General features: G+C 49.4%; 1 protein-coding gene across 1 annotated transcript in view; it reads left to right on the top strand.

Annotated features, from left to right (window-relative positions):
- Positions 1-11,078: 11,078 nt before the first annotated feature.
- Positions 11,079-11,812, top strand: part of LOC147123787 (hematopoietically-expressed homeobox protein hhex-like) — a 70,892-nt gene continuing 70,158 nt past the window's right edge. The window contains exon 1 of the mRNA XM_085976023.1: positions 11,079-11,713. Within this exon, the coding sequence (XP_085832149.1) occupies positions 11,401-11,713 (313 nt within the window). The 5' untranslated portion in view covers positions 11,079-11,400. The remainder of the gene's footprint in view (positions 11,714-11,812) is intronic.

The raw sequence follows: 11,812 nt of genomic DNA, 5'->3' as shown, positions 1-11,812 counted from the left end.
TGCCACATCCAGTCGTGAATGGTGGTGGACCATTAAACAACTAACGGGAGGAGGAGGCTCCTTGAATATCCCCATCCTCAATAATGGTGGAGCCCAGCATGTGAGTGCAAAAGACAAGGCTGAAGCGTTTGCAACCATCTTCAGCCAGAAGTGCCAAGTGGATGATTCATATCGGCCTACTCCCGAGGTCCCCGCCATCACAGAAACCAGTCTTCAGCCAATTCGATTCACTCCATGTGATATCAAGAAATGGCTGAGCGCACTGGATACAGCAAAGGCTATGGGCCCCGACAACATCCCGGCTATCGTGCTGAACACTTGTGCTCCAGAACTAGCCGCGCCTCTAGCCAAGCTGTTCCAGTACAGCTACAACACTGGCATCTATCCGACAATGTGGAAAACTGCCCAGGTATGTTCTTTCCACAAAAAGCAGGACAAATCCAACCTGGTCAATTACCGCCCCATCAGTCTACTCTCAATCAGCAAAGTGATGGAAGGTGTCATCGACAGTGCTATCAAGCAGCACTTACTCACCAAAAACCAGCTCACTGATGCCCAGTTTGGGTTCCACCAAGACCACTCTGCTCCCGACCTCATTGCTGCCTTGGTCCAAACATGGACAAAGGAGCTGAATTCCAGAGGTGAGGTGAGAGTGACTGCCCTTGACATCAAGGCAGCATTTGACTGAGTGTGGCATCAAGGACCCATAGTAAAACTGAAGTCAATGGGAATCAGGGGGAAAAATGCTCCACTGGCTGGAGTCATACCTAGCATAGAGGAAGATGGTTGTGGTGGTTGAAGGTCAATCATCACAGCCCCAGGACATCTCTGCAGGAGTTTCTCAGGGCAGTGTCCTAGGCCCAACTATCTTCAGCTGCTTCTTCAATGACCTTCCCTCCAACATAAGGTTAGAAATGGGAATGTTCACTGATGACTGCACAGTGTTCAGTGCCATTCACAACTCCTCAGATAATGAAGCAGTCCATGCCCGCATGCAATAAGACCTGGACTACGTTCAGCCTTGGGTTGATAAGGGGCAGGTAAGATTCACGCCACAGAAGTGCCAGGCAATGACTATCTCCAACAAGCGAGAGTCTAACCGCCGCCCCTTGACATTCAACGGCATTACCATCGCCGAATCCCCCACCATCAAAATCCTGGGGATCACCGTTGACCAGAAACTTAACTGGACCAGCCACATAAATACTGTGGCAACAAGAGCAGGTCAGAGGCTGGGTATTCTGCGGCGAGTGTCTCACCTCCTGACTCCCCAAAGCCTTTCCACCATCTACAAGGCACGAGTCAGGAGTGTGATGGAATACTCTCCACTTGCCTGGATGAGTGCAGCTCCAACAATACTCAAGAAGCTCGACACCATCCAGGACAAAGCAGCCCGCTTGATTGGCACCCCATCCATCACCTTAAACATTCACTCCCTCCACCACCGGCGTACCGTGGCTGCAGTGTGCACCATCTACAAGATGCACTGCAGCAACTCGCCAAGGCTTCTTCGGCAGCACCTCCCAAAGCCGCGACCTCTTCCACCTAGAAGGACAAGGGCAGCAGGGGCATGGGAATACCACCACCTCCAAGTTCCTCTCCAAGTCACAAACCATCCTGACTTAGAAGCATATTGCCGATCCTTCATTGTCGCTGGGTCAAAATCCTGGAACTCCCTCCCTAACTGCACTGTGGGAGTACCTTCACCACACGGACTGCAGCGGTTCAAGAAGGTGGCTCACCACCACCTGCTCAAGGGCAATTAGGGATGGGCAATAAATGCTGGCCTTGCCAGCGACGCCCACATCCCGTAAGCGAATAAAAAAAAATCTCCGATTTAACATTAACAATTGATCTAGCATCAATTGACAATTGCGGAAGAAAGTTCCAAACTTCTACTACCTCTTGTCTGCAGAAGTGTTTCCTAACTTCACTCCTGGCTCTAATTTTTAGACTCTGCCCCCTAGTCCTAGAATCCCCAACCAGCAGAAATAGTTTCTCTCTATCTACCCTATCAGTTCCCCTTAATATCTTGAAAACTTCGATCAAATCACCCCTTAACCTTCTAAATTCCAGGGAATACAACCCTAGTTCGTGTAATCTCTCCTCGTAATTTAACCCTTGGAGTCCAGGTATCAGTCTGATAAATCTATACTGCACTCCCTCTAAGGCCAATATATCCTTCCTAAGGTGTGGTGCCCAGAATTGACACTGTAATAACCAGAGCTGTAGCTGTAGCATAACTTCTAACTCCTTGTATTCTAGTCCCCTAGATATATAAAGGCTAGCATCCCATTGGCCTTTTTGATGATTTTTTGTACCTGTCCATGACAATTTAATGATCTATGTACCTAGACAGGAGTGGCTGCCTGTATAGTTGGCCCTGCGGGGTCAGTCTATGGCTGAGTGTAATGGGCGGGTTGCCTTGTTCAAGCTGTCAGCTGTGACACAGTGACAGTGTAGTACTCTCTTCTTTGAGTCAGAAGGTCATGAGCTCGAGTTCCACTCCAGAAACTTGAGCACATAATCCACGCTGACACCTCCCTGCCCCCCACCCCCCCGCCAGTGCCAGTGCTGAGGGAGCACTGCATTGCCGGAGGTGCCGTCTTTCAGATGAAATGTTAAACCGAGGCCCCGTCTGCTCTTGCTGGTGGTTGTAACAGATCTCATGGCCTCTATTGGAAGAAAAGCAGGGGAGTTATCCAGGTGTCCTGACCAATATTTATCCCTCAAACAACACCTAAAACAAAGGCCACACGGTCATTTACATAGAAACATAGAAGATAGGAGCAGGAGTAGGCCATTCGGCCCCTCGAGTCTACTCCGCCATTCAATGAGATCATGGCTGATCATCCAAATTCAGTACCCTGTTCCTGCTTTCTCCCCATATCCCTTGATCCCTTTAGCCTTAAGAAATATATCTAACTCCTTCTTGAATATATTTAATGAATTGGCCTCAACTGCCTTCTGTGGTAGAGAATTCCACAGGTTCAGCACTCTCTGGGTGAAGAAATTCCTCCTCATCTCTGTCCTAAATGGCTTACCCCTTATCCTTAGACTGTGACCCCTGGTTCTGGACTCCCCGGCCATCGGGAACATCCTTCCTGCATCTGTCTGTCTAGTCCTGTTAGAATTTTATAAGTTTCAATGAGATCCCCTCTCATTCTTCTAAACTCCAGCGAGTACAAGCCCAATCGACCCAATCTCTCCTCATACGTCACTCCTGCCATCCCAGGTATCAGTCTGGTGAATCTTCGCTGCACTCCCTCCATTGCAAGAACATCCTTCCTCAGATAAGGATAATGTATCTCATTGCTGTTTGTGGGAGCTTGCTGTGCGCAAATTGGCTGCCGCGTTTCCTACATTACAACAGTGACTACTCTTCAAAAAGTACTTCATTGGCTGTAAAGATTTTTGGGACAGCGTGAAAGGTGCTATATAAATGCAAGTTCTTTCTTATTGTATTGCTAGTTCGATCTTGGAGTTCCTACCCGTGCTGCACTCTTCCATTGCAGTTCAATAGCTCCCAGTGATCTGATGATTTCCATTATCTGCAGGAGGGCCTCCTCCTTTACAATGGAGAGTCAAGGTCCAGTGTACCTGCAAACACATACACGGAGGGACTGGCAGGTTTCTGTACATCTTACCACCGCTGACAGTTGAGAGTTGACAGGGTCGCATGTCTTTCTGAAAGATGGGCCTTCAGTCAGGTGTGGAAAGGTTGTGATGCTTTAACACCTTATCACATGCGCTGGCAGGAGGGTCGGTAACCAGAAGGCACAGACTTAAGACCATTGGCAAAAGAACCAGGAGGGAGATGAGGATGATTTTTTTTAACTCAGCGAGTTCTTGTGATCTGTAATGTGCTGTCTGAAAGGGCAGTGGAAGCAGATTCAATAATATAGAAACATAGAAGATAGGAGCAGGAGTAGGCTATTCGGCCCCTCGAGCCTGCTCCACCATTCAATGCGATCATGGCTGATCATCCAAATTCAGTATCCTGTCCCTGCTTTCTCCCCATACCACTTGATCCCTTTAGCCTCAAGAAATATATCCAACTCCTTCTTGAATATATTTAATGAGTTGGCCTCCACTGCCTTCTGTGGTAGAGAATTCCACAGGTTCACCACTCTCTGGGTGAAGAAATTCCTCCTCATCTCTGTCCTAAATGGCTTACCTCTTATCTTTAGACTGTGACCCCTGGTTCTGGACTCCCCGACCATCGGGAACATCCTTCCTGCATCTAGTCTGTCTAGTCCTGTTAGAATTTTATAAGTTTCAATGAGATCCCCTCTCATTCTTCTAAACTCCAGCGAGTACAAGCCCAATCGACCCAATCTCTCCTCATACGTCATTCCTGCCATCCCAGGTATCAGTCTGGTGAATCTTCGCTGCACTCCCTCCATTGCAAGAACATCCTTCCTCAGATAAGGATAATGTATCTCATTGCTGTTTGTGGGAGCTTGCTGTGCGCAAATTGGCTGCCGCGTTTCCTACATTACAACAGTGACTACTCTTCAAAAAGTACTTCATTGGCTGTAAAGATTTTTGGGACAGCGTGAAAGGTGCTATATAAATGCAAGTTCTTTCTTATTGTATTGCTAGTTCGATCTTGGAGTTCCTACCCGTGCTGCACTCTTCCATTGCAGTTCAATAGCTCCCAGTGATCTGATGATTTCCATTATCTGCAGGAGGGCCTCCTCCTTTACAATGGAGAGTCAAGGTCCAGTGTACCTGCAAACACATACACGGAGGGACTGGCAGGGTTCTGTACATCTTACCACCACTGAGAGTTGAGTGTTGACAGGGTCGCATGTCTTTCTGAAAGATGGGCCTTCAGTCAGGTGTGGAAAGGTTGTGATACTTTAACACCTTATCACATGCACTGGCAGGAGGGTCGGTAACCAGAAGGCACAGATTTAAGACCATTGGCAAAAGAACCAGGAAGGAGATGAGGATGATTTTTTTTAACTCAGCGAGTTCTTGTGATCTGTAATGTGCTGTCTGAAAGGGCAGTGGAAGCAGATTCAATAATATAGAAACATAGAAACATAGAAGATAGGAGCAGGAGTAGGCTATTCGGCCCCTCGAGCCTACTCCACCATTCAATGCGATCATGGCTGATCATTCAAATTCAGTACCCGGTCCCTGCTTTCTCCCCATACCCCTTGATCCCTTTAGCCTCAAGAAATATATCCAACTCCTTCTTGAATATATTTAATGAGTTGGCCTCCACTGCCTTCTGTGGTAGAGAATTCCACAGGTTCACCACTCTCTGGGTGAAGAAATTCCTCCTCATCTCTGTCCTAAATGGCTTACCTCTTATCTTTAGACTGTGACCCCTGGTTCTGGACTCCCCGACCATCGGGAACATCCTTCCTGCATCTAGTCTGTCTAGTCCTGTTAGAATTTTATAAGTTTCAATGAGATCCCCTCTCATTCTTCTAAACTCCAGCGAGTACAAGCCCAATCGACCCAATCTCTCCTCATACGTCATTCCTGCCATCCCAGGTATCAGTCTGGTGAATCTTCGCTGCACTCCCTCCATTGCAAGAACATCCTTCCTCAGATAAGGATAATGTATCTCATTGCTGTTTGTGGGAGCTTGCTGTGCGCAAATTGGCTGCCGCGTTTCCTACATTACAACAGTGACTACTCTTCAAAAAGTACTTCATTGGCTGTAAAGATTTTTGGGACAGCGTGAAAGGTGCTATATAAATGCAAGTTCTTTCTTATTGTATTGCTAGTTCGATCTTGGAGTTCCTACCCGTGCTGCACTCTTCCATTGCAGTTCAATAGCTCCCAGTGATCTGATGATTTCCATTATCTGCAGGAGGGCCTCCTCCTTTACAATGGAGAGTCAAGGTCCAGTGTACCTGCAAACACATACACGGAGGGACTGGCAGGGTTCTGTACATCTTACCACCGCTGACAGTTGAGAGTTGACAGGGTCGCATGTCTTTCTGAAAGATGGGCCTTCAGTCAGGTGTGGAAAGGTTGTGATGCTTTAACACCTTATCACATGCACTGGCAGGAGGGTCGGTAACCAGAAGGCACAGATTTAAGACCATTGGCAAAAGAACCAGGAAGGAGATGAGGATGATTTTTTTTAACTCAGCGAGTTCTTGTGATCTGTAATGTGCTGTCTGAAAGGGCAGTGGAAGCAGATTCAATAATATAGAAACATAGAAACATAGAAGATAGGAGCAGGAGTAGGCTATTCGGCCCCTCGAGCCTACTCCACCATTCAATGCGATCATGGCTGATCATTCAAATTCAGTACCCGGTCCCTGCTTTCTCCCCATACCCCTTGATCCCTTTAGCCTCAAGAAATATATCCAACTCCTTCTTGAATATATTTAATGAGTTGGCCTCCACTGCCTTCTGTGGTAGAGAATTCCACAGGTTCACCACTCTCTGGGTGAAGAAATTCCTCCTCATCTCTGTCCTAAATGGCTTACCTCTTATCTTTAGACTGTGACCCCTGGTTCTGGACTCCCTGACCATCGGGAACATCCTTCCTGCATCTAGTCTGTCTAGTCCTGTTAGAATTTTATAAGTTTCAATGAGATCCCCTCTCATTCTTCTAAACTCCAGCGAGTACAAGCCCAATCGACCCAATCTCTCCTCATACGTAATAACTTTCACAAGGGAATTGGATAAATACTTGAAAAGGAAAAAAATTACAGGGCTATGGAGAAAGAGCAGGGGGAGTGGGACTAATTGGCTCGCTCTTTCAAAGAGCCGGCACAGGCACGATGGGCCGAATGGCCTCCTTCTACGCTGTAGGTTTCTATGAATTGTAGTCACTGTTGTTATGTAAGCATACACCGCAGCCATTTTGCACACAGCAAGACCCCACAAACACAATGTGAGATGAAGGACATGTTACTGTCATCAGTTTTGGTGATGTTGGTTGAGCGAGGAATGTTGGCCAGGCGACCCGGAGAACATCTTGCTTTTCCGAATAGTGCCACGGGATCTTTTACATCCACCTGAACAGGCAGACAGGGCTTCAGTTTAATGTCGCGTCCAAGTAACAGCCTCTCTGACCGTGCAGCACTCCCCCAGTACTGCGCTGGGCTGTCAACCTAGGTCGTGCCTGAAGTTCTCCCTTTTATGTTAATTAACAATGATTGATGACAGTTTTCGTCACCAATTAAAAAGATAGCAAGTGCCCCCCTTCTTAAAGGGGCACAACCCATAAACTGTAATTTTAACAAATTTTAAAGGAGGCTGAATAAATTAAGTTAAATTCCATTCCAGGGGTGATGATGCACTCCAGTCCCTGTGGTGCCCACCGGTGGCGGGAGGCCTCAGGCGTGCCGGCGGACACCGCCTGCTCCATCTCCAGGGCCACCCGGGTGCGAACGTGGCCGCGGAAGAGAGGCAGGGCAGTCAGGCCGAACGACCACCCTCAACCACATAAATGGCCAGATAATCAGCACTGCACTGAAGTGTCCACCTAGATTTCACATCTCTGGAGCGGGACTCGAACCCACAACCTCCTGACTCAGAGGTGAGAGTGCTACCTGCCAACTGAGCCAAGGAGGGAGGGTCAGGGATTTGCTGTGTACAGGTAAGGGCAGTGTCTGGATATTTCTGATAGCTCAGTCCTCAATGTGGCATGCCACTGCCCACTCTTGCAGTCCTACCTTCCCATGTTCTTAAGTACTGAGTGCAAGGTGCCATCTTTGATGCTCTCCATTTCTGCCTAGCTCGCTGGCTGTGATCCCAGTTGGATCTTACTGAAATTAGCAACTTCTCACTCACCACAAACTCCATTCCCCAGCCCCCGACTCTATCCTTCTCCCTGGTAACCGTCTGAGGTTGAACCAGACTGTTCGCAACCATGGTGTCATATTTGACCCCAAGATCAGCTTCCGACCACATGTCCGTGCCAGCACTAAGACCACCTATTTCCACCTCCGTAACATCGCGCAATACCACCGCTGCCTCAGCTCATCTGCTTCTGAAAGCCTCTACACTTGTTACCTCTAGACTTGACTATTCCAACACATTCCTGGCCGGCCTCCCATTTTCTAACCTTGTAAACTTGAGGTCATCCAAAACTTGGCTGTCCGTGTCCTAACTCGCACCAAGTCCCGTTCACCCATCGTCCCCTGTGCTCGCTGACCTACATTGGCTCCTGGTCCCGCAACACCTCGATTTTAAAATTCTCATCCTTGTTTCCAAATCCCTCCATGGCCCTCGCCCCTCCCTAATCTCCTCCGGCCCTGCAACCTGCCGCGATCTCTGCGCTCCTCCAATTCTGCCCTCTTGAGCATCCCCGATTTTCATCGCTCCACCATCGGCGGCCGTGCAAGGCCCTAAGCTCTGGAATTCCCTCCCTAAACCTCTCCGCCTCTCTGCCTCTCTCTCTTCCTTTAACACGTTCCTTAAAACCTATCTCATTACCTGTCCTAATATCTCCTCATGTGGCTTGGTGTCAAATTTTGTCGATAACGCTCCTGTGAAGCACCTTGGGACGTTTTATTACGTTAAAGGCGCGATATAAATACAAGTTGTTGTTGTTCTACAAATCATCACGGCTCATCTAATCAATCAGAAGCACCCTTTCTTAACACCTGCCCTTGACAGTGGCCCGTTTCCATGGAAACTCACTGATTCCCAGACCAGGCCGTGCACCAAGTCAAGGTTCCCACTTGAGAGTGTTTGGTATTTCCAACGGTTTCTCAATGGGATTGGGAGAACGTTACCTCCAGGGATAGTTGGACTCCCATTGGGATAGCCAGGTATTCCCACTGATGGAATTGGATTGGCACTGAGATGATCAGGTAATGAGATAACATTGTTAACGCGGTGGAGTGGGCCTGTCATGTCTTGGCATGGCGAAGGACTAAATTCGTTTTTCATGAGGAGGGCTGGATTGGCACAGAGAAGGACGGTTTGATTGAAGCTGCCATTTTAAGAAAGGAACTTGCATTCCTCTCGCGCCCTTTACGACCTTGGGATGTCCCAGTGAGGACAATGAGGTACTTTTGATTCACCAGACTGATACCTGGGATGGCAGGAATGACGTATGAAGAGAGATTGGGTTGATTGGGCTTATACTCGCTGGAGTTTAGAAGAATTAGAGGGGATCTCATTGAAACTTATAAAATTCTAACAGGACGAGACAGACTAGATGCAGGAAGGATGTTCCCGATGGCGGGGGAGTCCAGAACCAGGGGTCACAGTCTAAAGATAAGGAGTAAGCCATTTAGGACTGAGATGAGGAGGAATTTCTTCACCCAGAGAGTGGTGAACCTGTGGAATTCTCTACCACAGAAGGCAGTTGAGGCCAATTCATTAAATATATTCAAGAAGGAGTTAAATATATTTCTTAAGGCTAAAGGGATCAAGGGATATGGGGAGAAATCAGGGACAGGGTACTGAGTTTGGATGATCAGCCATGATCTCATTGAATGGCGGAGTAGACTCGAGGGGCCGAAATGCCTACTCCTGCTCCTATCTTCTATGTTTCTATGTTTTTGAAGTGTAGTCACTGTTGTAATGTGGGAAACGTGGCAGCCAATTTGTGCACAGCAAGCTCCCACAAACAGCAATGTGATAACGAACAGATAACCTCGTTTAGTGGTATTGATTGTTGAGGGATAAATATTTGCCAGGACACCGGGGAGAACTCCCCTGCTCTTCTTCAAAATAACACTTTTACATCCACCTGAGAGAGCAGATGGGGCCTTAGACTCAACCAAAGACAGCCCCTTCAGTACTGCACTGGAGTGTCAGCCTAGATTTTGTGCTCAAGTCTCTGGAGTGTGGGCTTGAACCCACAACCTTCTGACTCAGAGGGTGAGAGAGAGCGCTGCCCACTGAGCCCTGGCTGACACCTAGTTCCAACCTGAGAAGCACTGTAATGCCAGAGGGCCCACACATATGGTGCACTGGATGGAGACTTCCCCCATCACTGGACCAACACACATAGGATGTCCACAGAAAGACCTTGCAGTGGCTCAGTGGGTAGCACTCCCGCCTCTCAGTCAGAAGGTCGAAGATTCAAGTCCCACACCAAGGACTTTGAGCACATGATCCAGGCTGACACTCCCAGTGCAGTACTGAGGGAGCGCTGCACTGTCAGAGGTGTCATCATTCAGATGAAACGTTAAACCGAGGCCCGCCTGCTCTCTTAGGTGGATGTAAAAGATCTCACGGCACTATTTCAAAGAAGAGCAAGGGAGTTCTCCTCAGTGTCCTGGGGCCAATAGTTATCCCTCAACCAATATCACTAAAACAGATGATCTGGTCATGAACACATTGCTGTTTGTGGGAGCTTGCTGTGCGCAAATTAGCGGCTGCGTTTCCTACATTACAACAGTGACCTCACTTCAAGAAGACGTCGATGACGAAGTCCAACACCGCCTTCAGTGTGCCAGTGCAGCCTTCGGTCACCTGAGGAAGAGAGTGTTTGAAGACCAGGGCCTCAAGCCCGGCACTAAGCTCATGGTCTACAGAGCAGCAGTGATACCCACCCTGCTGTATGCCTCAGAGACATGGACCATGTACAGCAGGCACCTCAAAGCACTGGAGAGGTACCAACAAAGCTGCCTCCGCAAGGTCCTGCAAATCCATTGGCAGGATAGGCGCACCAACGTCAGTGTTCTTGCTCAGGCCAACATCCCCAGCATCGAAGCTTTGACCATGCTCAATCAGCTCCGATGGACGGGTCCGATACGAGACTCCCAAAACAAGCGCTCTACTCGGAGCTCTGGCACGGCAAGAGAGCCTCAGGTGGGCAGAGGAAACGCTTCAAGGACACCCTCAAAACCTCCTTGAAAAAGTGCAACATCCCCATTGACACCTGGGAATCCCTGGCCCAAGACCGTACAAAGTGGCGGAGAAGCATCCGGGAAGGCGCCAAACACCTAGAGTCTCTTCGCCGGAAGCCAAGCGCAGGCAGCGGAAGGAGCGCACGTCAACCCAAGCACTCCACCCGCCCCTTCAACCACCGTCTGCCCCACCTGTGACAGAGACTGCAGGTCCCACATTGGACTCATCAGTCACCTGAGAACTCATTTTTAATGTGGAAGCAAGTCATCCTCGGTTCCGAGGGACTGCCTAAGAGAAGACACTTCAAGAAGTACTTCATTGGCTGTAAAGCGCTTTGGGACATCCTGAGGTTGTGAAATGCCCTGTAGAATTGCAAGTCTTTCTTGTTAGCTCTTTCAAAGAGCTGGCACCGGCGCGGTGGACCGAATGGCCTCCTTGTGTGTACGGTTGTTGTGTCGGGGCAGCAGTCCCCGCCCTGATCATGTAGTGTTTGCTCAGTAACTTGGCGGAGACAGTGAGAGGGAGGTGCCGAGTCCACCCACTCAGCAGTTAACCAGTTGCCTGTTATTTTGTCCCCCCTGTGACTTGAAGTTTATTCTGGAGATTGCAATGCAATTCCACAGTCCCCCGGCCGCCCAGAGCTCCTTCTACGCCCCGACACCCGTTCACCCCACGCCGTTTTACATCGAGGATATCCTGGGACGGGACTCCCATCGCCAGGCCGCCCTGTGCGCCCCTTTCCCGGCCGCGCTGCTGCCGCTGCCGGCTGCCTACCAGAGCGGGCTGTACCAGGACTGCAGCACCGGGCTGGCCGCTCCCTCTCCGCACCTGTACAGGACCCCGCTCCTCCCACAACACCTGGCTCTCTACAGCACGGCTCCAGCCCAGCATCAGCGTCCCGTCTACAGACCGCTCCCCCTGGGTAAGAGACTGCAAGGGGGGCACCGCGGGGTAGGGAGAGAGACTGGGGGGGGGAGGAGGAGAGAGACTGGGGGGGGGGGGGGAGGAGAGAGACTGGGGA

The sequence above is a fragment of the Somniosus microcephalus genome, chromosome 2 (assembly GCF_052327205.1).
Source record: "Somniosus microcephalus isolate GS21.2 chromosome 2, FLI_Smic_1.0, whole genome shotgun sequence".
Lineage (NCBI taxonomy): Eukaryota > Metazoa > Chordata > Chondrichthyes > Squaliformes > Somniosidae > Somniosus > Somniosus microcephalus.
Note: the sequence above shows the minus strand (reverse complement) of the source record. Positions and strands in the feature narration are given on the sequence as shown.